We start from the raw sequence: 25,212 nt of genomic DNA on the forward strand, positions 1-25,212 counted from the left end.
GCTCTGTGTGTGTGTCCCTTTTATTTGAATTTATCAAGTGACTGGGGTTGTTTTTGTTTCATCAACTCTTTTGAAGACTAACAAACACCTGCAATTTATTTTATAGCATGGACAATTTTGTAAGAGTTTTACTACAATAGTTATTGATTCCTCTTGATTTTGAAAACAAAATCTAGATTTGTTACTTACTATCTCAAAGAAGTTTAACTCTAAAGGCTGTTCCTAGGAAGCCTTTTCCCTGGAGAATGATGTGTCTCAAAGTGTCACTGAGAACTCCCTGCTACTTACAGCTCTGGGACAAGCAAAGGTGATGATAGACAAAGTCAAAACTGCGCAGGTTTTCCTTGAAACCAAGCTGAGCTATTACTTGTCACTTGTCTGTTTCCCTGGCAATCATTGTTGGTGGAAGTTAGTTTTCCTTACAGCACGTTGTACAGATAGAAATCAGACTGTACAGGGTAAGGTCTGGGGAGCGGAGCAGGGATAGGTGCTGGTAAACTCTGCAGAACAGAGAAAGAAACAAGCTGTAGCTGTCTGTTCTATTAAACTCAGCTTCCTTGAATCTTGTCCTCTGCCCGTGCAGCAGTGGCTGCTCTGGAGTCTCTTTACACTCCATGTAACAAGAACAGGGTGTGTGGGGAAACCTGCCATTGCTTGGAGTATTGGAGAAGCACTTGCCATTTATTCCTGTATAGTTTTTTTTATTCTAAGAACATAGCTCTTGGCAGCTGCCAGGGTTTTAATTTTCATATTTTTAGACTGTATTTCTGGTGCATTCATGTTGTATTTCCTGTCCTTGTAGGAGCAGGTACTCCCAACTGTTAACCATTGGGATCAGTGACACTACAGCTGCCAGCCATCACATTATCACACTTAGACTGAACAGATAAGCCATTAAACATCTTTGACATTGAAAATTTATCTTAACAGTTGAAGTAATTATGTGGTCAGGCTTAGGAAGGAGGTCTTTCTCTTTCTCCCCTTCCTCCTTACTCACTGTAAGTGTAACTTGCAGTTACACTTCAGTAAGTGTAGGCTAATCTGAGTTTCTAACATAAGCTCACTCCTTTGAAAAGAGGTTGTTCACAAATTCAAGTTTATTTGGACACGAAAGGAAAGATACAGGTTTTCTTTTAAGATTTTAGTGTAAGGTTTGGACCCAGAATTTCAGGACATTTATCTTTACTAGTCTAAAGTAATTAATCATTAAACTTTTCAAAAAGGTCAGTGATTCCTTGAAAGGACAGTGCAGTAATTGAGACTACCATCTTCATCGATGATTGACTAGTGAGGCCTTTAGTCTTCAGTAAACAACATACGCACAAGCTCTGATTTAAAACATTCTTCTTCAACCAGCTTCTGAGGCTGAAATAAAAAAGGTTTGTAATTATAAAAACCTGTTCTAGCTGAGAGCCATTTGTACATTAGCCACATCCAGCAACTTTGTCCTGGGGAGTGAGGTACTGGGGGTGGAATAAGAAAAGTAACTACAACTGAAACATTCCTGAGGGTTTTCTGGCCTTGGAAGAGGCATGTCTAAGAAAGTAACTGCTAATTTAACTAACATGTACAAGTTACAACTTGAGCTGCAGTCCGAGTGGAGTGCTCCCAACTTGTTTCACTCCTGTAGCTCAGTGTTTGGAATTTTCAAAAGTTGAGGAGCTGCAAATCAGGAACAGTAACAATATGTAGCTAAGAAGTTTCTCAGCCCCTCAAGCACTATGAGCCAAGTACACATATTCCCTTTACTGCATGTTTATTATAGACGTTACACAATAAGCAGAATGGTTCTCTCTTGAGGAAGTGGAAGCAGAAGAGCTTTGGTCTCCTTGAAGAAGAGAGGGTTCTCAGAGAATACAAGTGACTAATTAATTTACAGCCCTAAATTCCTGCCAGGTCCCCATCTCAATGCCTGTAGATCCAGAACATAAAACAAATCGCTTACTGTTCCATATTTAAGTAGTGTAGGCACTCCTGTTAATTTCAGATTCCTCCTGAATTCATTGTTGGGATCCTTCCAGCTGTTCAGAAAGAAGGTGTTAAGTGCAGCTTGTAAAGGGGCATTTTGAAGTTAAAATAGCTTCAAAATTATTCAAAGGCCTTTCCCTCACACCTTCCCAATGCCCTTCTCAAAACTAGCATGCAGATAGATTATGTCAAAGATAGTGAGGACCTCAAAAATTATTGACTCTTTACAGAAAAGGACAGCTCAGTCAGTTTTTTTCAACAGGTTAACCACCGGTCCACCAACAGAACAAAGTCATCCCATCTGTCAGCATTCAAAGGTACTTACTAGGCTCTATCTCCAACTAGACAGTAGATGAAAACTGACTCATCGGGCAGGTTATGAAGTTCTTTCCTTACAACTGGCTCAGCTAGAAAATAATTTTAAAAATCTGTTAGTACTAAATACTCGTGCTACAGAATCACATGGATTAACTTGGACCGGCAAGGCTGGTAATTAATGTTTTGTCTACTTTAGAGATCTCTATTTCGATTCAACTGGCTATGCACAAGTTTTTCAAAGTTTATTACATGCTTGAACGCTGACTGGACTTGTGTTGGAGTAAAAGCCAATTTCTTCTCTAACATGAAGAGAAACACTCGTTCTGTCCTGTCCTGGGTGTGGCAGCCCAGCACAGGGCTCTTCTGCAGGGTGACGCTTCCATAAGGCACCTTCACACCTGCTCAGACATGTAAAGCCCAGCAGTTCAGTGCGGTGATTCCTCAGAAGGAAATGCTACTGCTGGACACCGTCGGGGAAGGCACCGCTGCGCCTCGACACGTGCAGCATAGGTGAAACTGACCGCAGGGGTCAGGTCTGTTCGTCTGCTGGGCCGTGTACCAGCCTTCGCGAACAGCCCGTGCCGTTCGATGTGCGCAACCAAAGCGGCAGCGCGGCAGCTGCGGATCCCAGCCCGCTCAGCCTGTTCAGTTCACCAGGGGAAACTGCGCCTGGAGCCTGGCACCGGCTCTGGGGCTGCTGTGCCCGCCCAGCATTTCCCGGAAAGGCACCCGAGGCCTCTCCGGCTTCCTCGGGACCGACACGGCCCATGCCGGAGGCAGGGCGCTCCCCCCACGCGCCTCACCCGTCACGCAGTCGGGACACCAGCTCCTGCCCTCGGCGTCCTTATCGCCACAGAAGAGCGCGAAGATGGGCCGGCCGTGGTAGCTCTGCGCCGTCCGCACGAACTCGGGGTACCCGCGGACCTGCCTCTCCTCCCAGCCCATGGCGGCAGCGGCGGAGGCTCCGCCCGGCCCGGCCCACGCGGCCGCCGTAGCTCTGCCCGCTCCCGGCGTCCCGTGCGGCGGCGGGCCCGGGTTCGAACGGCGCCTGGAGCCTCCCGGCGCAGCCCGCCCGTCCGCCCTCCGTCCCTTGCGGCAGCGCCCGGGGCCTGCCGTCCCGGTGCCTCCCGGCACGCCGTGAGGGGCAGGGGCGGGAGCAGCCGCGGGCCCTGGGCGGTTGCGGAGAGGCCGCCCCAATCTGTCCGCGGCTCCTCGGGCTGGTTCTCCCTTTGTTAGTCACATCAGACCCGGATGGTTTTTGCCAGTCTGAATAACGGTTTATTGTGCTCGCATTCACAGCTGTGATCACAAGCAAGGGATAATAGCGGATTTGCTCTTGAGCTGATGAGATGGTGCCAAGCAAGACAGCGGTGTCTGATGATGCGTTTCCATTCACCAGCCAGCGATACAGGAATGAAGCTAAAGCTTTACAAACACAGGTACCATTTGCCGTTTGTAGCTATGCTAAATTGGTTTTCTTTGTGATTGTAACAAAAATATGATTCTGACCCACTTCGTGAGACAGCCCAGCAGGGAGTGTCATACTAGCTTTCCTCGTGCTGGCACACATGATCTTGACACTGTTCTTTAGTAAGGCTAGAGATCACAAACTGTATGTGTAATTATTCTTAATTATTTGTTGTGGTTCAATCCCAGTAGGCAGCTGAGCACTTGCTCACCCTCTCCCAGTTGGGATGGGGAAGAGAACTAGAAGGCAAAAAGTATTGAAAGTTATGGGTTGCGATAACGGCAGGTTAACAGGGAAAGCAAATGCTTTCCTGTTTGTGTGCACAATCAAAACTAAGGAATATAAGGCAAAATAAGGAATTCATTCTCTACATCCCATCAGCAGGCAGGAATTCAGCCATTTCCATGACTTCAGCACATATAACAGTGACTTAGGAAGAAAAAAAGCTGTCACCAGTTTCCCCTTTCTCCTTCTTCCCTGCAGCTTTTACTGCTGAGCATGATGCTACAGGGTGTGGAATATCCCTTTTGTCAGTTGGGATCGGCCATCCAGTTGTTTCCTCTCTAGCTTCTTGCCCACCCCCAGGCTACTCAGTGGTGAGCAGGTGAGGAGCAGAAAAGGCCTTGACCTCTGTGAGCACTGCCTAGCAAGAAGGAAAACATTGGTGTGCTGTTAGCAGTGTTCATCATAAATCCAAAACAGTGCCATCATGAGTTGCATTGCCTGTGTATAGCATTCTATATAACATCAGGGTTTTTTTTACACTTTGAACAGCTCCAGTTTAATAGAAATGTTCCTGCAGTTCCAGAGAACTTGGCTCTCAGATTCTCTCACCCCCGTCCAATTATAATAGAAAAACTGAAAGCATCCAGTGATCAGAGAAATCTCATTAGAAGTGAGGACCTCAGCCTGAGAAGCTCTGGGATGTTCTCAGTGGTATCTGAAGAGAGACTTAAATTGGCTGTTCAGCTGGCAAAAAGGGACATCAAACAAAGACGTCTTGAAGAACAAGTAAAACGGCAGGTATTTGGAGACGTCGTCAGTACACCGTTGTGGACCCAGAAATCACAACCACAGAAGACTGAAGTATTTGCAAGTCGAGAAAATAAGAATACCCCAAAGTCTCAGACTCACTTGACATGTCAGCAGAGGCTCGCCCAGCCTTCCCGAGGGGAGTCTGCCAGCTCTGGCACGAATGTTCATCTCTGCCTAGTTAAGGAAGGAAAGCCAATACCAGCTGTTTTGGACTCTCCTCCCACCCGGGACACAGGACCAGACCACGAGCCAAATTTAAATAAAAAAGAACATCAAAATATGCAAGAAGTTCAGCGTCTGCAAAAAGAATTGAGGAGCTATGTCCAGAAAATTGATGATTTTATTAAAAAAGGTGTAAGACTAAACAGTAATTATATAAATGTACACTAGTTTGTTGATTTTTTTCCCCTCTAACCCCTTTTTGGGTTGGATTAGAATTTGTATTTATGTCTGGACTTTTGAGAACCATCTATTTTTTTGAAAAGTAAATAAAGGAATAGCTAGCCAGCTTAAGCAGTTGGTTCTTTTGTAATAACTAGCAGGAGGTTTAACCGTTCCTAATTTTGAGTGCTTTATCTGTAACTTTGTCATAAAACTAATCATAAACATGATTTTTAAAATAACTAATGAGCTATATTGTATTAGACTGTTTAGTCAAATTCTAAATAGAAACAGGATGTAGAGTTTACAATAACTAACTTCATTACTGTTAAAGGAACCCCCACAAATATGTGGTTTGGTTCTGCATGGAGAAGGCTTATTGCTGAATTATGTCTGTTGTCATGATTTAATTGGCATTTTCACAGGTTAAATTAAGATATAAAACTTTATATTCTATGCTTTTTAGGGAGAGATAGAGAACTTCTAGATCCTGAAAACAAGCAGCGGCTTTGCACTAGGAGACAGCAACAAGCTGCACGGTCAGCTCGGATGCTGTATGTGCTCCAGCAACAGGTAGGAACTGTGATTTTTAAACTGGGATGCATAGGAGCTTAGTTTGTTGTGACAAATTTGTCAGAAACTAACTGAAACAAGAGGAAGTCAGTTGGGTCATCTCTGAAGTTCCATGGCATTCTAGTTTAGATCTGAATGGTGCGACTGATTTTCCCCCTGGCTGGACAGAGAGATGAGCATCGCTGTTGGAAAATCTCAGATGCTACAGTGAAGATCTATTGTTCATTTATAGAATGGAACTAATTCTGATTGACTTGCTCCTCTCTGTCTTCTTTCTTGATAAACAGGTAAAAGAAATCCAGGATGATTTAGAGAAACTGAGTCCTCATACAATCAAACATACTAAAAAGGTAAGATGTAATTATCCTTCAGGCTGTAAGTGACTTATTGACAGAGTTTTCTGGATAATTGGGTTTGATTGTCTAGGGTGCAGCTAAGCCTTCTCCAGAAAGGAGATTTCCTTTGTATCTTACGTATTTCATCCCATTCTCCGAGAAATATGGCTTGCTTGGCCTGATACTGCCTTTGCTGCCTCTCCTCAGGTCTCATCTGCAGTAAATGAGAGGAAGGTAGTTGGTCTTCTGAGTTTATGTGGCTTCTAATTCCTTCTTCATTCCAAGTTCTTTTTGCAAGGAATTAACAATGTGTTCTACTCCTGACTGCTTTTTTTAGACTTCTGGTTGATGACACTCAGTCTTACCAGCCTTCTTTCTGATTTTTTTCTCTGCCCAGCAGCTTTCAGGGGGATGGCTCAGGTCATGCCCACAGTCTAGCCAATGGTGCCCTGTTGTTCTCTTGTGCTTTTTCAATCACCTGCATTTTCTTCTGTAACAAAACAAGGAGGATTGAGAATATTCTTGTTTGTGCAATTGTTGCACGTTAGACTCCAGCCAACTGTAAATGGCTACAGTTCTGTGTTGGCACAGGTAGTAGAAACATCACAACCTGATATACCCAGGCTGTTTTACCTGAGCCCAGCATGATGGTAATAGGAGTACTCTTGTGAGGAATCTGGAGTAAATTGCTTCAATGCCTGTTTTGTTTTGTCTCACAAATGGATTAATATCAATTAAAATTGTTCCAAGCCTGAGTGTTTCTGCATGACATTTCGGCAACAATTCTTCCAGTAGTATAAGTATCCACAGAAACTATAGTTATTAAAGCATTTATTTATTTTTCATTTTTCCAGTCTCGAGCAGTATCCAGGTTGGCAGCAGCACACAGAGGAGCTGTACGAACCTTACAGGCATTTGCCAATCAGTTTACAGATCAAACAGATGAGCAGATTCCTGCCCATTACAAGGAACTGGGCAGTCTCATTCGTCAGCTGTCTCTCTGCTCCGCCAAACTAGAAGGGGATTCTTCCATTTCTGAAGCTCTCATGGACATTTTGCTGCAAGTTGAGGTAGGAAAAAACCACTTGTTTTTGCTAAGGCAGGGAATAGGTAGTGAAATAGGAGATTGTGTTAATGAAATGGCAGAATATATTACTGGGTTTGTTTTTATTTTTTAAAGGCCATATTTTCTAATGTAAAAATGTACTTCTAATGTTCCTAAGTAATGGTGGTCTAAAAGAGACGTGCATACTAAACACAGAAGCTACCTACTGCTGGTTTTGTTGATGCTGTTCCTAGCTTTCTTGGCTGTTGTGGTAGAATGAGGACTGGTAGTGATAATTGTAACAAAGCATCAGTTTCTAATTCCTTAGTCATTTTCAGGACAGAGAGAATTCATTTTATACATAGGTGTGCATTAAGTGTTTTATTACTCTGGATGCATGCTTTAGTCACCAGCATCAGTGGTGAGCACCTGAGCATCTCATACAGTGTTGCGTGCAGAGTTGTCCAGGCAGAAGATAAAGTTGTGGCTGCAAGAGTTACTTGGCTCTGTGCCCTTCAAATATTTTTTTTACTGATATCTGATGACTTATACATGTCATTGGTATCTCAGAAAAGTTCTGATTTATGTTGTCTGCTGCATAAATTTAAAAAAGCAGTACCAGAGCCATAAGATATTTTCCTTAAAATACTGTAAGAGCTATGGTTTTAATTTTAGTGTTATGACCTGCTTATGAGAACAGTAAGAGTGCTAACTGCCTGGGAACAGAAAAGGAGGTAGTTGTTTAAATTTGGACATAGCATTGGAAGAAGTGTCTGTGTTAGCATAGTCATGTGACTGTGAAGTTTTTGTTGGTCTGTATCCCTTGTGTTCAATTCTTTTTGAGCATTCTGTAAGCAAATGGTTTGCTGGAGTCAGTTGTAAATACAAAAATGTAAGCCTTGTCAGGAAGATTGAAATAAATAATGTGAAAAAGCTTCTACATGAACAGGCTATCAGTCTGAAAAAACCTGAAAGTTATCATCTTAAAAAAAAAAAAAAAAACCAAAACCAGACCAAACAAGCTCCAGTGCTTAGAATGAATTTGCTTTTCATTGCATCAGATTTACTGAGAGAGTAATTAAAACTCTAAATATTTGCTGCAGGATCTGAATTCACTGCTGGAAAGCAAGCAAACACCAAAAACAGTGAAGAAATGCATTTCAGCTTCTCAGGCCAAATCTCCAAGGAACACTAAGACATTTCCAGACAGAAAGCACTTTCTGTATCCAAAAGGAGAAAACAAACCTCTCACCTTAAAGAGACAGCATGGACAAGAGTCTAAAAAACCTCCATGTGCCAGGAGTCTTTTGACTGGTTTGTATTTTGAATAACTAAACACATTTTTATCACTTAACTTGCCATCTGCAGTGCAATTTTTTAGTATAGTATTGTTGGTTAGAGGTTAGCAAATCAGTGTAACAAAAAACAGGCTGTAGTTGTTTAACTGTTCATAGTGATTAGTTATCCTGTGTCTTTGGCTCAGAATTCCCTTGGTTGGTACAATTTCTCTACTTCTGGGAGAAGTGGCTGTTTTATCCTGGGCAGTTCATTACTTTTAATATCTTTTGCACAGCAGTCTCACTTTTGTACCTAGAGACACGTGAACTGATGCTTAAGCTGAAGACTTGGGGGTTTTAACCACTCTCTTGCAGTGCAACTGTTTGGAATTGGCTTTCTATATCATTCTTTTGCTTTGGATATGAAAGGAAAGGAGTTTTATTCTTTCTCAAGGTGTTGTGAGATAAATATACCTGAAGTGTTTTGGCACCTCATGAAAGCCACTGTAAGTTCTCACATTATTATATAAACTATATTAACTGTTTTTCTTCTTTGTGTTGACTTTCTCATACCTCAGGCTGGTTTGTACTATAATAGTAAGTATTCCCTACTACCCCCAGGTAGCAGAAATTCTGTATGCTGAATTCTGGCAGTCCAGGGAAACAGTATATAAACATGTAATGGTTTCCATGTGTCTTGCTGTCTAAAAGAGGATGCTTTGTTATCACCACCTAGACCTCATATAGCAATTGCTCCCAAAAGACTTTCCCATGACTTGCATATATATGTACATTTTCAGGTAATCTCTGTACATATAAATATGTATATGCACACAAACCCCAAACCTTCCTGTTCATCAAAACAATGTTACAAAGACAACTTCTTTAATACTTGTCAGGAAATACAAGGCTTGAATTTTTCATTTTGTCTTTGATTTTTTTTTAAATTATAGTAGAGCTTAAAAATTCATTATAAGGTATACCTAGCATAACAGAGGTATCAAATGTAGAAAAAAGGACAATTCTTGCCCCTCTCAACTTACAGTTAACAGTTAATATGTTTAGTATGGATAAACACTGACATGTTGCAAATATTTCAGCAGTTCAACAGGCAAACAGTTGTGCTCGTATATTACACAATAAATACCAAGAAGAAAGTGGCCTGCCTACTTCAGAGAGAAATGCCGCTTTGCAAGGAAGGACAGATGTACTGGTGAGAGCTAAAGCTGTAAAAAAAGAGTCTGTCCTTGAAAGTGCTGCTTTGAAGAAGAAAGGTGTGTTATTGCCTGCAAAACCACAGGTATGGAAGTGATAAATCATTCATGCTGTCTTCTACCTGTTTTCTGGGATTTGTTGTATAATATAAGTAACTGTCAAAGCTTTGCACTTCCTCACAATATTGTTATTCTGAGCTAGGAGACATAGGGGGATAAACTATGTCATCTGCTATGTAACTTTTACTGCTTCCTATCCCTGTGGATGAGTGATGATCATAAGCAGGAAGGTTAAGCATTTCAATAATTGATATAGAGGGGACAAGCCCAAGTGACCTTTTAACATGGGGAATATTATAGTTTTGGGGCTGAATACAGTGTTACCTTGGAAATCTTCTATTTGGATTTATAAATAGTTGACATAGAGTCTAATTCTGAAAAATCAAATGGAAGTTTTTTCCCCATTAAGAGAAACACTGGAAAAGTTGGAACTGTTCACAAAAATAATAGTTGCAGTATTAAGCATATGTTCTGTTCAGGCACAGCTATACTTCCCTTTAAAGCACTTGTAAATTCTTCACATACATCAACTGCTGCAAAGCCAGCAGGCGTGATTTCAAGATAAAGTCTGAAGCAGAATGCCAAATACTTTAAAAATACAACAACTGGAACAGGTGTTTTTAATATGATCATGTTAATTTTAAGGGAATGCTGAAATCTTTAAAATCAAGACGGGCACACCCTCCAGGAAAGCATGCCGGATTTCAAGAGCCAACTATAGCTTTCCAACTAAAAGAGAACAAACGACCTGTTAAGGAGAGCAAAATGCCTTGCGTGCCTTCAAAGCCCTCACCTCGGTCTGTTTCACCTAAGCGGTATGTTTGCAGTCCCCTGGCACCCACCTTTGCCCTGCTTCCCAGTGGAAATGCTTCTGGATCTGTGCTAGTGACTAGGACAGAGTTGGCCAGGCTTCAGTCCAGTGGTACAGCACAGCCTGCTGTCACATAGCTCCTCTCCTTTCCCATTTGGCCCAGAGCAGCCCCATTCCCTAAAGCCTGGGAAGAGACAGGGGTTTAGTCTTTTGTCTGAGTAGATGCCTGGGAGTCAAGAGCAAACTGTGCAAGGCGGGGCAGTGACAAAACACAGGAGGAGGAGTGGGTGTTCCCAGCACTGCATTAAGAAGGTAATTATCTTCCTGTTTCAGAAGGACAAGATATATATATTTGTCCCAGACAATAATAAAGTGCAGATTTGTTTACTCTAAACTCTGTTCAACATACTGTTAGACAGGGGTCTCCAAATTTAGGTTGGTTTGGGACTGGTGTTTGTGGCATTTGAAGCCAGGAGATCCAGGTGCTGGATCCGTACTAGGCAGTGTACATGGTGAGATGAGGAGCTGATTTCTCTGGACAGTATTTGTGGATAAGCATGTAGTTCCTGTTACAGCAGAAACATAATTCAAGATCCCTCATTCTCAACAGAATTTTCTGGATTATATGGTTTTAAAGTCTATTAATTTTCTCTCTGAGATTTCTTGTAACTCTTCCAGACTAATACTGAAAATTACACTATTTCATTCTTCAGTTGTTAGAATGTATATTTTGTAACTCTCTATGCTACTGTGCTATTTTTAAAGACTAGCAAGGCTTGAAGCAGAAAATTCAAGGGGAGTGAAGGTTCTAACTGACCTTTGCAGAGGAGAAATGGAAAAAATACAGAAGTTAAGGTAATTACTTTCTTTGAAAAATCTCATAAGAGGCGTCAGATCTGATATGAGCTTCTCCCCACTCCCAACAGTGGGAGTAAATGTAAAAATACATTTATGTAGTTTGGTGTTAGGAGGCATACCAGGTTTCAGAATGGCATTGTCTTGTGTTCTTCTTTGTGCAGGTCACAAACTGTTTCTCCAGCCCGGTGTGCAGACAAAGCTGAGAAGGAGATACGGGAGTGGTCAGAGCTTCCATTTGACAGGACACAGGTAGTACAAGCAAGCTCATGCCACTGGGTGAATGATGCCTTGAGAACTGTCCAACATTTGTGAAGGGGCGACAAACAGTTCATTTTCAACTTAATGCAAGTCACTTTTGTTTTGGTTTGGGTTTTTTTCTTTCTTTCTTGTATTGGGTTTATGTCTTTTTGTTTTCTGTAACATTTGTTTTTGGGATTTGTTTTTTTAAGTAGCAGGTTGCAACAAATGCAGATATTCTGAGTGAAAAGCTATTGGATGATCTTTTGGAAGATACTGCTCAGGAACTGTGGAGCATGGATCAGCATGAGAGACTCCAGTCCGAGGCCCTACCTGTGGCTGACACTCATAGCCTGGAGTCAATGTTGCAAAGAATGGAAGAAATTGAAGTAAGATTTTCTGTCTTGCTCAGTCTCATTAGTGTCAATTTCTTATTTACTATCCATAAATTATAATAGCTGTAAGTATCTACATTCTTAAATGAAACAATGTCTGACTAAATCAGTTTCTGAGATCAAAGACCTGGATGGAGTTTGTGCTTCCAGAAGACACAGTATAAGAACAGAAGCACAGTGTTTGATTAATGTGTTGCTGTAAAGTTGGCAGACCTGAGTTTGCATCCCATCTCAAGACTTTGTGGCTTAAATCTTTGTGTGTGAATGGGTGAATCAGTATGGAGATTATATTGATTGTCTAGCAGAATGGAAAGTATATTAATATTAATTTGAATTTTTCCCTTTTGTGTGCTATGGAATCTCAGTGTTCTAGCAGCATGACTATCTTGAGGAAATATGCTCTGGCCATCCAAAGTATTTCATAGGGCAACATGGAGAAGTCAGACAAATACATGGTTATCCGTGCCTATATAAATATTTAAATATTATATATATATAAATATTCTTAAGGTTATCATTTACTTGACTTGAGTTTTCTCATATATTGCTTTCTTTAAAAGTTTTCTTCTATTTTTTCATAGTGTCTGGTTTGAGTTCCATTTTGACCTTCCTGTTCTCTGAAATTTATTATGACTTAGAACTACACAGTTTAGTGCCATTTACTCCTAGAGATCTGTTCATCAGTTGGAAGTGTGAAGTTGCAGTGTCCTTGTCTCTGAGGCACTGGAGCACACACTTGGATTCACTGTTGGTGAGGCAGGAGCAGCTTGAGAGCCCTTCAGTGGTTTGGCTAAGGGCTGTTGGTCTGAAATGGGAGGAGTTCCCATGGGACTGGCAATTAGTTTTGTATTTGAGAATGACATCTTGAACAAGAGAAATGTCTGTGTTTTCAATCTCCCACCTCTTTTCTATGTTGTGTTACTGGCCAAAGTAAGCCTGCTTAGCCCAAGGAGGATCCTGACTTGCTTTGCTGTTAGTGATAATCAGTACAGCTGAGCTGCCAGGTCCATGGCTGACTGACTGATGTGTGTGTTCTGTGTGTGTGTGCAGATGTACCAGGAGGCTGTCCGCAGGAGAGTCACTCAGATTGTCTACAGTGATTCCCAGTTCTGGGCCCAGGAAGACAAAATGGGTAATTGTCTTTTTTAATACAACTTGGTTTCCCTGTAATCTGTAGGTTTAAATTTAGGTGTTTTGAAATCAAGGTAATTGGATTATATGTGATCAAATAGCACCACTTGGACACATTTTTTTACCATAGGTGCTTCTTTCAGAGGACAGTTTCTAAGATGTAGTTCTAAAATCAGTACTCTATCAGCACTCCTTTTCTTTATCCTGTGGTTTGATTGAGTAGCACAGTGAAGCTACATTTTTTGGATCACATGCAACTTTACTGAAACTCTATTGTTAAACACAAGTTGGAAAATCTCCCAGTAAGACTGGTGCAGATTTACCCCAAATCTTTATAGATTCTTTTTCCATGTGTTGGATTTACCACTGAATTTGACAGACTGTGCTATTTTTACAGTGGTATTTTCTGTCTCTCTGCTAGAAGTACCCACTGGCAGCACAAATGATTTATACTAAAGGTAGTATTTCTAAAATGCTCAGCTTTAATACACTGAGCTGTATTTATGAGTTTTTTTCTAATTTCAAATACTTTACTTACCTGGAGGACTTCCCCTTAAAAGAAACAAAAGTCTTTGTGAAGACTTAACCTGCAGTAGACGTAGTTTTTCTCTTTCAAAAAACCAATTTAAAATAGTATTTTCTTCCTTCTAGAACTACAAATGGCATCAACAGCTAAAAAACTCACACCTCCTCATCCAGTTCAGATAACCAAATTAATCAGACACAGAGAGCTGGAAACAGACATTTTATTTGAGAAACCTTTTGACAGCACGTAAGTGGAATACTTGGCCCTACACTAAACTGTGGTGCATAAGATCTATATGACTTCATTATAGTGTTTTCATTACACTGACTCTTCAAAAAGAGACTTAAAAATTTAGCTCTGTCTTGATGATTATTTTATATTTTCAGTGATATTGATGAAAATAAAGAAGCAGAGGAGAAATTGCAGACTGGAAATGACATTCTGCAGCCCTCGCTTCTGAATTCTCTAAAGAAAGCATATTCTGTGTCTCTCTCTGTGCCAAGCAATGTGCTTCAGAGCATCTTGGATTATAACAGCAGATACAAGCATCATTTAAAGCTGATTTCCCATGAGATTGTGGGCAGTTTCGATCCATGGCAGATTGCTGAGAGGTATATGAACTGTCTTTGTGGTTTGGAAGTGAAAGACTGGAATTTGAAAGCTGACTTTCTGAACCTTCTCCTTTTTTTGCCCTTTGTCTCCCTCAGTCTTGCAGAGCAACTGACAGAAGAAGCCCTGTGTGACGTGGCAGCGGAGCTGCAGGATGTTTGTGAGGACTATGCAGAAGCTGTATTCACATCAGAGTTTCTGCAGCCGGTGCAGTGAATTCTTTCCCACCTGTCCCATCAACATCAGCCTCAGCCTGACAGTCCGTGAGATTTTCTGCACTGGCTCTCCGTCAAAGATTCATCTTAGGTTTTTTATAAAGCCATTAGAATAATATTTTCCTTTTCAGAAAGGACTTTCTTACTTTTCCTTTTATTGGCTAATCACATTAGCACATGCTACACTGGAGTGAGTTCTTTTTGGAGATGTAGCAATCCAGTGAAGGATTCTCATGGCACACCACAAATATGCAAACACTTGTCACTGGCTGTACTTGCAGGCTTGCTTGGGCTCTTGCCATCGGCTTCAGAATGGAGTTCCTGAGTACCTCTAGTACATAATGCACAGGCAAAAGGAGAACTTCCAATAGAAGCATGTGATAGAGATCTTACTTTCTTTTTCTTAAACTGGTCTAAAATGTTACATTTTTATCAGCATTTAATGAGTGATTCAACCCCACATTCCTTTCTCTTAAGAATCCCATTGAAATCAAGAACAACAAAATAAATGAGCAATTGGCATTTCTGCAACATTAAATTAACTTGTTTCAAGTAATCAAGGTACTAGTTCGGATTATGTCTGGAGTCAGAGCAGTGACTAATAATTATTTGAGGTAACCCAAAGAACATATGACAGTCTGTTTCCTTTGTCAATTTTTCCTCCAATCTATAACACATTCATTTTTAATCTTCTAAAATTATTTTTATTTCCTCCAATTAGAACATGTATTTAAAAGTAATTTAGTTTATCTTAAAGCCTCATTTACTATTTCAATTGTCTTCAAATTTACATCAAGTATAATGATGCAAATGTTACTGCTGAAGTGGAACTTTGTTGATATGTAATTTCTGTAATTTAAACCAGCTGATTTCTAAAATTATAAGTCAAAAATACTAAAGCAATAGTGTCTCTATGTGTATATATGTGTGTGAAAGTATTTTGAAGATGTTTTATTTTTTAATAAACACTTGTTTATTTTCACTGAACACAGTTTTAATTTAAGATAACTTCCCTCTGAATCCATTTGGAATAGCCCAGCATATTCTATGATCCTGTTATATCCATGGTCTTTCTCTAGGATTGCTTTCTTTGATGGCTCAGTGACACTAGCACCTTTGGGAAAGCAATCCTTGTCAAATCTTTTAAACAGGACTTGTGTCCAGCAGCAGAGGCAGTGTGACTCGAGGGCAAACTACTGCATGTACTAGCACTGTCACCCATAGCTGGGAGAAGGTGAACCATAGTTTACTTGCAGCTGTCTCTGGAGGTGGGAACTGCTGGGTGTTCTGGCTATTCCACTTAAGGCTCAAGCAAAACCACTTAGCTTGCCATGCTCTCAGGAGTATTTGCTATGGCTCTTGAATGAACTGCTAAGCAATACCCCTAGCAAATGATGCAATTATACGTACCAAGTTGGTGTTGGCACAGAGCCTGTAAGTTGCTTTAGGACTTGGTTGCGTTGTTTGCTTAGTTCTTTAATTGTACAATTTTTGGGGCAAAACTTTTGTTCACTGCCCTTTATTTAGTGGTGTTTTGAAACCCTGTAGTAACATACAATCCCTCCTAAGATCTCTGCCAGCCTCCTCCCATCGTTTCTAGAGGAAGGACTGTGACTTAAGTCATTCCTGAAGATTAATTTCTCCCGGTTCTTGGGAGTTCTGGAAAAGTTCGCTTCTCTGCTTTTAGAGACATGCTGCTAGCGAGGCTCTTGAAGAGGGACGAGCCCTGTACATTCCCTAATTCAGCTTTCAGCAGACTCTAAGCCATTTGCCTATGGCTGACTTAAAAGGCAGCTTTGCAGTTGTTCAGCCACTGCATTGGCACGGGGCTTGGCAGCACCCGGAGGAATTTTGCTGTTCAAGTCCAGAGCAGCCGCTCGCACGAGCACCTTGGCAGGGGCAATACCGCAGCAGCAGCAGCCGAGCCGTGCGCGCCCCAGCACCACGGGTCGGCGTGGGGACAGCGCCTCCCGTCTCCCGGATAGCTGAGGGCGGGAACCGGGCACGGTGCGGGGCTCACCCCCCTCCCGATCTGCGGGCTCGCAGCTCCGAGGGGCGCCAGGACGGCGAGGGAGCCGCGACCCCTCCCTGGGAGGCGTGTCGAGAGGGCTGCGGGCGAAGCGTGCTCCAGGCAGAGGGTCCTTGCCGGCAGCGGCGGGGCGAGACCCGCCGCCGAGCCCCTGCCGGGGCGGGGGGCTGCTCGCACCTCGCGGCCGCTCTCTCCAGGCCGTATATGCGCAGCCACGTCCCCGTGCTGGCCCGGCCCGGCCCGGCCCCCGCTCTCCGCGGAGCCGCTCACTGCGCCTTGAGCGACGGCGGCTGCGCCTTTAGCGGCGGGCGGGCGGCACCGGGCGGCGGCGGCGGCGTCTCCCGGCCGCGTCTCTCAGCGCCGCAGGCAAGGGGGCGGCGCGGGGCCTCTGCTGAAAGCCGATGGGGCGCCGGAGAGCAGGGCGCCGGAGCGCCCGGCAGGCGAGCACCTGACACGGCTGAGGACGGCTCGGCTGCGAGCGGACAGCCCTGAAATGGCGAAAGCTCCTCTCCCAGGTAAGTGCTGAGCCTGCGCGGCGCAATGGGGCAGTCCCGAGGGGAGAGCGAGGCCCCCGGGGCGGGATGGGGCGGCCCCGAGGGGAGCGCGGGGCCCCGGGGCCGCGGCGGGGATGAAGCTCCGGCGCGTTCCCCGCCCACCCGCGGCTCCGTGGCAGCCCCGTGTCCGCGTCCTTCGCCGTCGGCCCCACGGAGCAGTGAACGCGAACTCGTGTGAACGAGGCGCGGGTACATTCGACCTCGTCGTCGTTATCGAGCACGGCCCGCTCTGCCTTCGGCACCCGCATCTGCCGGTGCCGTAGTCAAGGCGCGGCCGTGCGGGTTTGCGGGGGCATCGCAGGCGCCCGCGGCCATCGCCGCTGTCCGGCCTCCTCCCCGCGCTCCGCCGGTGCTAGTCCGGGAACGGTCTCTCCCAGCTTCAGGGAATTCCGGGGCTGCCGCCTCGTCGGGCCAGTGCTCGCTGCCGCCCACTCGGGAGTAACAGACCGAGAGGCAGCAGCCGTGGTCAGAGAACAAGACAGGTGTGCAGTTGGGTGGAATTTGGCGAAAGCCTGCCCTGCGCCTTGCCCATTCATGTAACTTGTGCTTCCTCTGGAGCCTGAGCAGTGTGGAGGTTGGAGGTCGGTTGGCTGGGGCTGAGACCGAGGCTTGAGGATGCTCAGCAGCCGCAGCATCCAGATGTCCCGTGCCCGGTGGCAGGTGTGGCCTCAACAAGGTAGCATGTGTTCTGTGTGCACGAAGCCAGAACAAATGAGAGTGCAGTTGCTGATGCAGAAGTGGTTTTCTTCTAGGTTGCGCACAGAACCCATTGCCGTTGCAGGTGAAGGCCCAACTGCTATGACTGAATGGTCAGTATGTGACATTTCTGGTGTTTGGTGCCAGGTCTGGACACAGCTTCACAGCAGCATGGCAGTATTAAAGCTAAACCCAAAAGGATGTATTTTTCCAGCACTGTTTATTTATTTACTCTCCCAAAATAAACATGGATTGGTGACAGCCCAGAGATGTAACACTCAGAAACATGAGAGCATTAATAATTTCAGAGGATGCAATTATAGGATTGAACTATATGTTTCTTTTCTGTCCTTGGAAGATGAAGACGTAATCAAATAGGCAAAAAGTCTCGTGGTTTTTTTTTTTTTTTTCTTTTGGCATTAGCTTGCAGTTCTTTTAAGTTTGATAGGAAAATTAGAAGAGGGTATTGCTTTTGCTTTCCGTGATACATGAATAATGCAGCCTGCATACATACTTTCCATGTTCAAGTACACAATTTTGCGCAGGAATTTTAAAGCATAGTAGTTGTCTTGGATGTGATTTCACTGAAAAAGTGTGTATTTTGAAAGAAGCTTTGTAATGGCAATACTTATTGCAAAGAAAAGTAAGAGACCATTCACAAAGAAGGTCTGGAAGAAACTATCTGGTCTAAGCATAAGGAAAAATGTGCTGCTTTTATAAATTGAGCTTACTGAGTTTATCAATGTGAGCTGCAATATGCACAAATATTAAAAAGTTGTTTTGCTTGTATGTATCCTGCCTTGCAGCCCCTGCCAGTACTGTAGCCTTACCTCAAATAGAAAGGAAGGCCAAAATTGTAGTGAAAATGTGCTGTTTGCTCGCTGTTGAATGACAGGTGTGCTTGTGAAGGGCTTTTAGACATGGTCCACACTTGACTCATTTGAGTAGCCAGATCTCACCTAGTGAACTCCAGACCCTAAGCACTTGAAGTTGTCCCTATGCAGAAATGCTTGAGCATTTGCAAGTGTGGATTGTAAAACCACATAAAGACAATTGCAGATCACCACCTGGCATGTTCCTGTGGGAGTGGTAGAGTATCTGCTTTTCAGCTCTTACTTCTTTTTTTTTTTTTTTTTTTTTTTTTTTTTTTTTTTTTGAGCACAGTGACTCAAAAATGCCAGAGCCTCCTCAGAAAGCCAGAATCTCTGCACTATGAAAGTAGAGACTTAGAGATGTGTTGCAGGCAGTCCACCTACAGTCATTGCAGGAAAAGATTGGAGAATATTCATATCTTCTCTGGTTTTGGGGAGTTAGTTTGGAGGAGGTGATGACACTGCTGAGAGGGAGGGTGAAGTTAATTTCGGCTGTGGGGAAGCTGGCATCTGAAGCATCAAGAAACAGCTCTGGGAGATGTACAGTGTTTACAGGAAAGTTTGATCTAGGATTTGAAGTCTGAACAGTCATGTTAAACCTCTTTTCTCTCTTCCTCCACCTCACTAGTAATCCTGTAAAGTGCAACACTGCAAATGTCACTGATACTTTAAAATAGGGGCTTTAAGACCGGCATGGCTTAGTTTCTTGATTTGTTTTCTGTACTCGGTATTCAAATACATGCCTATCCTTACCATCTGCTGCAGAACTGCCAGTGGAGGGATATAAACAGTGGACAACCAGGGATTTCTCACTGTGAAATTGCTGTGGCATGGAAGACACTGAATGAGGAATGAGGGAGGAGCTGGTTGTGTTGGCCACTTCTGACCACAGTGGCCATCAGTTAGGTCTTTCACTTCTTGACAAGAGAACCTGCAATTTTTGTGGACTTTTTTCTATCTGTAACTATGTCTGGCTTTGTCAGCTCTGTATTTTGACAAGGGAGCTTGACATCTTGACTTGACCTTCCACTTTTTTCCTCCCCATCCCCTTTGGCATTCTATGTTCTCTCTACCCTTCCTCTCACCTCCCACTGTTATTTTTCTTCCTTTTCTCTGTTAGCCTCACAGTGTTTTAGGCCTCCCACTCCATGCCCCTTCTCAGCCCCTTCTGCTGAGTGTGTTCCATTTCAGCTTCAACTGATTTTATTTCAGTTCCAGTCTCTGATGCAGATTCATTCTGTGATTTTGGATGAGGAGGCCTGCTATCAGTGATGGCATTTATGGTCCATCTTTTTTGGTGGTCAGTGTGCAGGCAAGGACTTCCTCTGATCAGCATCTCCCTCTGTCTTGTATGAGCTCCTGAGTCTTAGGAGTGCCTCCAGTAGTTAAATTCAAATGCTTGTAATGTACGTCTTCAGTTTTACGATTTCCAAATAAGAAATAAAACATAAGTAGGAAATAATTGTGGGTGAACTTGGCCTCCAGTAAGTCTTAACTTCATAGTCACTAGGTAACACTGTGTGGGTAGCTCAGTTAAATCACTTAATGGGTAGGCAAGAAGCATCTGAAACCAGCAAAACAGAAGGAAATATTGTTATGCAACAACAGTCAGTAGCAATAGCAAAGGTCATTCCTCCTACCCAGCATCTCTATCCAAATGGAAAAATGACTTGTGCTTTTAAATTTTATTAGGACAACTGCCCCTGAATTCAAAATGGTGTGCTTCTAAAACAAGTTTTGACAGGTGGAAATTTTTTAATCTGTGTAATAGAGTCTATTTTTTATTATTTTTTTAATTGAGATTAAGTCAGTCCTCAATATTTGACTGTGTAAAAGACTGTGTTTCCAGTAGCTATGAGAATACTGTGTGCTGTTTCATCTCTACCTAGGTGTGGTGATAGTATTCAGGAGTGCTTCCTTTATCATTGCCTGTCTTCTGGCATGTGCTTATGTCTAGGCTTGATCGGAAATTGGAAAATGTTACCAAGTAAAAGATGTAGAAAAAGGCCGGGCCTCCTGCAAAGCTTGAAATCTGTGATAATATGACAGTGAAGTAAATATAATTGAATTCATTTTACAGTAAAACCCAGTGCTGTAATTGCATCCAGTGAAAACTGCAGCTCTTACCCCAGTCTGCTTGAATGCATTTTCCTGGCAAGTCTGGTGTGAGCACCCCTGGGCTGGGATGGCCTCTGGAACCAGCCTGTGATGCTGCCAGTACACAAGGGGCTGGTATGGCTGGCTTTTGGGTCATCCTGCTTACTTTCCATCTGTCCTGCTTGCCTGGAGAGGTAGCAGTGATACGTGCATTGGTAAGGAGAAGAGGGAAATGCTGGAGTGGCTCTTAAACTGATGCTTCTAGACTGAGCCTACTGTGCTGCTGCTCTGCCCTCACAAGTATGTTTCAGGAAAGAAATCAACATACTCTCATTCCCAAAGAGTATGTGCTGGTCCTGCCCATGAAGTGCTTCTGTAAACAGTGATGTGATGACTCCAGTAATGGGGGTTTTTTTCAGTTTCAGTAAGAGTTTTTAAAAGCTGTTTCAAAATTAGGAGAAGGCAGAACCAGTGAAGAAAGGTAACATGGCTGTGGTTTCACAGCAGGGCTAGGCTTACTTCCTGCTGCATTTGAAAATTAATTTTCTGCTCATTAGATCCAGTAGCAGATTCAGCCCTGTACCTTGGTGAGGTGTGCTAAGAGGACATAATTTCCACAGGAAAATGTTCCTTCCTTTTTCCAGAAGATATTCTTGTGCTCTCACATGTTCCACCTCTAGGTGTATGCCACCTAAGGACCTGGGGCCCATACTGTATGGTGTTGCTTTGTGCTGTCAGAATTGATGCCAGTTACTGGAATGGAAATGGAAAGTAGATGCCTTTTCTTTCTCCTGACTTGGTGTGCATTTTGAATACTATCTTTTCTTAACAGGTAATATTGAAGCAGCATTTTGGTACTGGTAGCAGAACATGTGCATACTATTGAGTGACAATGGTGAGCTGTTCTGTCTTAGGATGCTTGGGGCTTCCGTGATGAGTGTGTTTTGGACACTGGGCCTTCCAAAGGATATAGGAAAGTGATTAAAGTTGGGAATCAATATCATTAGCTATTTACTTTTCAGAGGAAAACCTTTGCTTCTTAAACTTTTTCCGAGCCTCTTCAGCCTTTCTTTACTTACCTGTTTTTCTGTTTCCATTTCCTTAGTCCTGAGAATGTTGGCTAACGACCAGTAGGGTCACTTTAATTCCTCTTGTGTTTTTCTTTTTTTTGTTCTCTTTTAGAATCACCCTCATATCACATGTAATGAAGCGTGCTCATGCACTGCTTTATTGTCATATCATTGCCAGCTTGATAAAAAGAGACACCTTTGGAAAGAATTTGGGTTTATGCCTCCTAACCAGAGGAAGCTAGAGCTGATTCTTCTCTTATATATACTTTGCAACTGCTGGTGATTTCTTATGGAACTATGGTAGAATGAGCCCTGCTGGTGTTTGTGGGTGAGAGTAGAATTGGCATTTTCCATTACTGTTCTGCTCCTTTGGTCTATTTGTGGAACATGTCAGAGATTGCATCATTTTAGTGGGTTGTTCCTTCTCTGGCTGGACAGCATTAGAAGCTGCTGGTATGTGAGTGGGAACTGTTTCTTCTGCTGTTTGCTGGAATTATGTACACTCACTAAACACCAAGGATTAAATTTGTCTTGCATCTGAATTAGGATGACGTGTACAGACAGAGGTGCAGTCTGATGTGCCTTCAACCGAAGTGTGAGCGTTGCATAATAGAACATGGAACTATTTCTGTGGCAATTTTTAGCCAAATAAGATCCTGGCTATTTTGCTGCTTATCACAAGAGGTTGCAGCTGATTATGATCTGTGGCTCTTTCCCTTATGGAAGCTGTTATGCAGGATAGATTGCAGTTGTGATCCTTACTTATTCATAGTAGAGGTAAGGAAATCAGTATCTATCATGCATCACAGCACCTCCATCAGTCACCAGATCACTGATGCAGCAAAGTACCAGTGAAATTCCAGTTGTTCTTTGTTGATGGAAAAAAGACTTTTTTTTTTTTATTGAGGAAAATCCCTCATTGTAGTCTTAATTACAATTACTTACGGTTAGTACTAGCCTTACTAGAGCTTCGAGCTTCTGCTCATAGTGCTGCAACGATGGCTCTGCTCTTGTCTTCTCCCTTGCTTTTACTGTGCCTCTGTGCTCAGGGCAAGCCCCGCCAGCTCCCTCTGTGACAGGTGACTGTCACAACTCGGAGTCCTGTGCAGAGAGAACAGGTTAGATAGGAAACTTTACTTCTGTTTCTTCTAGAAGAAAAGCACCTGTGCATTTCTGTGGGCTCCCCTTCCACCTCTGGGAAATGTTACTCCTATATCCTACTATCCCTCTGCCGTGCCGCCCCGACAGCTTGTGGGGAACTACTGTATGTGCTTCCAGTTCAACTATTGTGACTCCCAAATTGGTCATGTAGTGTTCAAGGCATTTCTCCATGCTTTCCCCTTCTTTGATCATAAATTGTGACACTGAACAACTGAAATGAAATGAATGTTGCTACCCGGGTGCAAAAACTTCTGAAATCTGGTTGCTAAGAGTCAGCTGACTGATCTGATAAAGGGTAGGTTCACTGCTGTAGAAGCATAAAGTGTCATTACCGAGGAGCTCACCTGTGCTCAGAAATAGGGCTGGTCTATTCATTCTCCGAAACAAAATTATAAAATAAGATATGCAGCAGTTGACAGTGTAATCACATCAGTGAGCCTAGGAAATGCCAGTGTCTAATAAAATCAAGAAATGTTAATAGAGTCCTCTGAAGGTGCCTAATGCTAATCTGCTGGCAAAGAAGGAAGCAGACTCAATAGGACCAATGTATTAGGGCAATGCAATGCAGTCCAGCCAGCAAATCAATCTAGATGTGGAAAGCTGTTGCAGTGAGCTTTACGCATATTTGTGCTGCTGACTGTGGTTATGTTTAAGCTGCTTCTAAATCTAGAAGCATTCCCAGTGCAATATAATAAAACTTATGCTCCCAAGATCTTTTCTCATAGCCAGAATTTATGCCTGGATATTTGTGACACTTTTCCCAGCCCTCCCTACATCAAACTCCAAGGTCCCTGGAACCATGGGCTTTTTTTGTGGGGTGAGTACTATTATTGATTTTCAGCCAGGCTAGTGGCAGTTCTTCTCCAGGGAATTGCTGTTTGCTTTGGAGTACCTTTGAAGTTCTTAAAATTTTTTATTTTTATAGCCTCCTCCCTCCTTTCGTTCTTCCTTCCTCTCTCTCTCCCTCCCTCCGTCCCTTCCTTGCTCCCTCCCTCCTTCTGTCCAGCCCTCCATTCATCACTCTGGTTTTTTTGTGGTGCTTCCCACCTAGTGCTTGTAGAATTTTGGAATGCCTGCTGTTCCAAGCATTGACCCAATGCAGACTTTTTTTCATTTGAAGTTCAGAACAGTGTTCTTTCTACCACTATATTGATGACTGTAGTGATGCATTTTAGGATAGATATGTATCTGAATGGAGGGGGTCCAGTAGCTGCCAGATATCACTGGACACATTCCCAATACATGCTGTACTCTTGTAATGAATACTGACTCCTTAATAACCATTTAAAAAAATATATCAAAATGGTATTAATTGACTATTATTTTTACTTACTTCTTAATAACCAATTTTTTAACCCTATTAAAATGCTATTAATTGATTATTGTTTTTACTCACGTCTTGGCCAGCTAAAATCTGCTGCTTCTTACCACCCTTCACTTATATTTCTGATTAATTCAGCTATAGGTGGAGTAAATGAAGAACAAAAGGCTGTGACCTAGTGGCATGTTTTCTCCAGAATAATACAGAAGGATGCATCTTCTGTTTGAGTTGCTCTTTTACTACTGAGAGAAGAAGAATGCTTTTGTGGCCAGGGGCTCAGGATATTAGAATCAGGTCTGATGTCATCATTTGCGGAAATGAATAAAACGAAGGACACTATTCTGGTGGGTAATGAGTGTCCTTTCTACAATAGTGTTGTTAGGGGTATGGTGGATTTGATCCCTGGTTCTCCACTGATTGTGGGGAGACTTTGTTGTTAATATAAGGAATATATTTCACTGCTTCTTTCTAGTGTCAGTGTTGCTTAGATGTAAGGAGAAATCAGATATTTAGACAAGTCTGGCTTACTAACTACAAATTAGTTTGAGTATGATAATCCGTTAGGACCATCTAAGCTGTCATGACTATGTCTGTTACTATACCTATTCTATTGTGGTTTTCCCTTCCTGTCTTCAAATGGGAAACTTCCAGTGCAAGCCCCAGGCCCCAGCACAGCAGAGCTCTCTGATGAAACCAGTTCAGTGAGTGAGAATTAAGTAGCTTGTCTGCAAGTCTGTGAGCCAAATAAGATGGCACTTATTTTAGGAGTTAAATTGAATTTAAGTGGGAGCTACTGTCATGTCCTGGGGAAATGCTGCTTTGTGTCTTAGAAAGAATGTGCAGTTTGAGTGTTGGAGTGGAAGAGTCAGATGAATTCAACAGGAAAGAGTTTATCTTTTGAGGTCACTGCATTAGCTGAATGCAGCCTTATCTTTAACACAAACTTGTTTTAATCA

General features: G+C 42.8%; 3 protein-coding genes across 13 annotated transcripts in view; 2 read left to right on the forward strand and 1 right to left on the reverse strand.

Annotated features, from left to right (window-relative positions):
- Positions 1-1,079: 1,079 nt before the first annotated feature.
- TXNDC17 (thioredoxin domain containing 17) lies at positions 1,080-3,269 on the reverse strand. Its single transcript, XM_059865658.1, has 4 exons — positions 3,090-3,269; positions 2,294-2,375; positions 1,946-2,021; positions 1,080-1,365 (listed from the first exon to the last, which is right to left on the reverse strand). Exons 1-4 carry the CDS (start codon positions 3,229-3,231, stop codon positions 1,297-1,299), a joined length of 369 nt encoding a protein of 122 aa, XP_059721641.1. The 5' UTR covers positions 3,232-3,269; the 3' UTR covers positions 1,080-1,296.
- A 50-nt stretch (positions 3,270-3,319) lies between these two features.
- On the forward strand, positions 3,320-15,443 carry KIAA0753 (KIAA0753 ortholog). 7 transcript variants are annotated; one of them, XM_059865653.1, is made up of 16 exons: positions 3,322-3,725; positions 4,238-4,358; positions 4,529-5,141; positions 5,637-5,743; positions 6,031-6,093; positions 6,933-7,148; positions 8,227-8,437; positions 9,501-9,700; positions 10,320-10,489; positions 11,251-11,340; positions 11,505-11,592; positions 11,796-11,969; positions 13,026-13,107; positions 13,758-13,878; positions 14,019-14,243; positions 14,340-15,443. In XM_059865653.1, exons 3-16 carry the CDS (start codon positions 4,679-4,681, stop codon positions 14,455-14,457), a joined length of 2,328 nt encoding a protein of 775 aa, XP_059721636.1. In that variant the 5' UTR covers positions 3,322-3,725; positions 4,238-4,358; positions 4,529-4,678; the 3' UTR covers positions 14,458-15,443. The 7 variants fall into 7 exon arrangements, with proteins under 7 accessions (XP_059721632.1, XP_059721631.1, XP_059721633.1 ...); XM_059865649.1 differs by lacking the exon at positions 4,238-4,358 and having other exon boundaries at positions 3,320-3,725; positions 9,504-9,700; XM_059865648.1 differs by lacking the exon at positions 4,238-4,358 and having other exon boundaries at positions 3,321-3,725.
- Positions 15,444-16,809: 1,366 nt separating this feature from the next.
- The window catches only part of PITPNM3 (PITPNM family member 3), a 34,909-nt gene continuing 26,506 nt past the window's right edge, over positions 16,810-25,212 (forward strand). For 2 of the 5 annotated variants that reach the window (XM_059865747.1, XM_059865745.1), the window contains exons 1-2: positions 16,811-17,000; positions 24,395-24,600. Coding sequence is in view for 1 of the 5 variants with exons in the window: in XM_059865744.1 (XP_059721727.1) it covers positions 16,979-17,000 (22 nt within the window). In the remaining 4 variants the exon portion in view is untranslated. Of the gene's footprint in view, positions 17,001-23,660; positions 23,753-24,394; positions 24,601-25,212 lie in introns of all 5 variants that reach the window. The other 3 variants (XM_059865746.1, XM_059865744.1, XM_059865748.1) reach the window with 3 other exon arrangements.

The sequence above is a fragment of the Haemorhous mexicanus genome, chromosome 22 (assembly GCF_027477595.1).
Source record: "Haemorhous mexicanus isolate bHaeMex1 chromosome 22, bHaeMex1.pri, whole genome shotgun sequence".
Taxonomy (NCBI): domain Eukaryota; kingdom Metazoa; phylum Chordata; class Aves; order Passeriformes; family Fringillidae; genus Haemorhous; species Haemorhous mexicanus.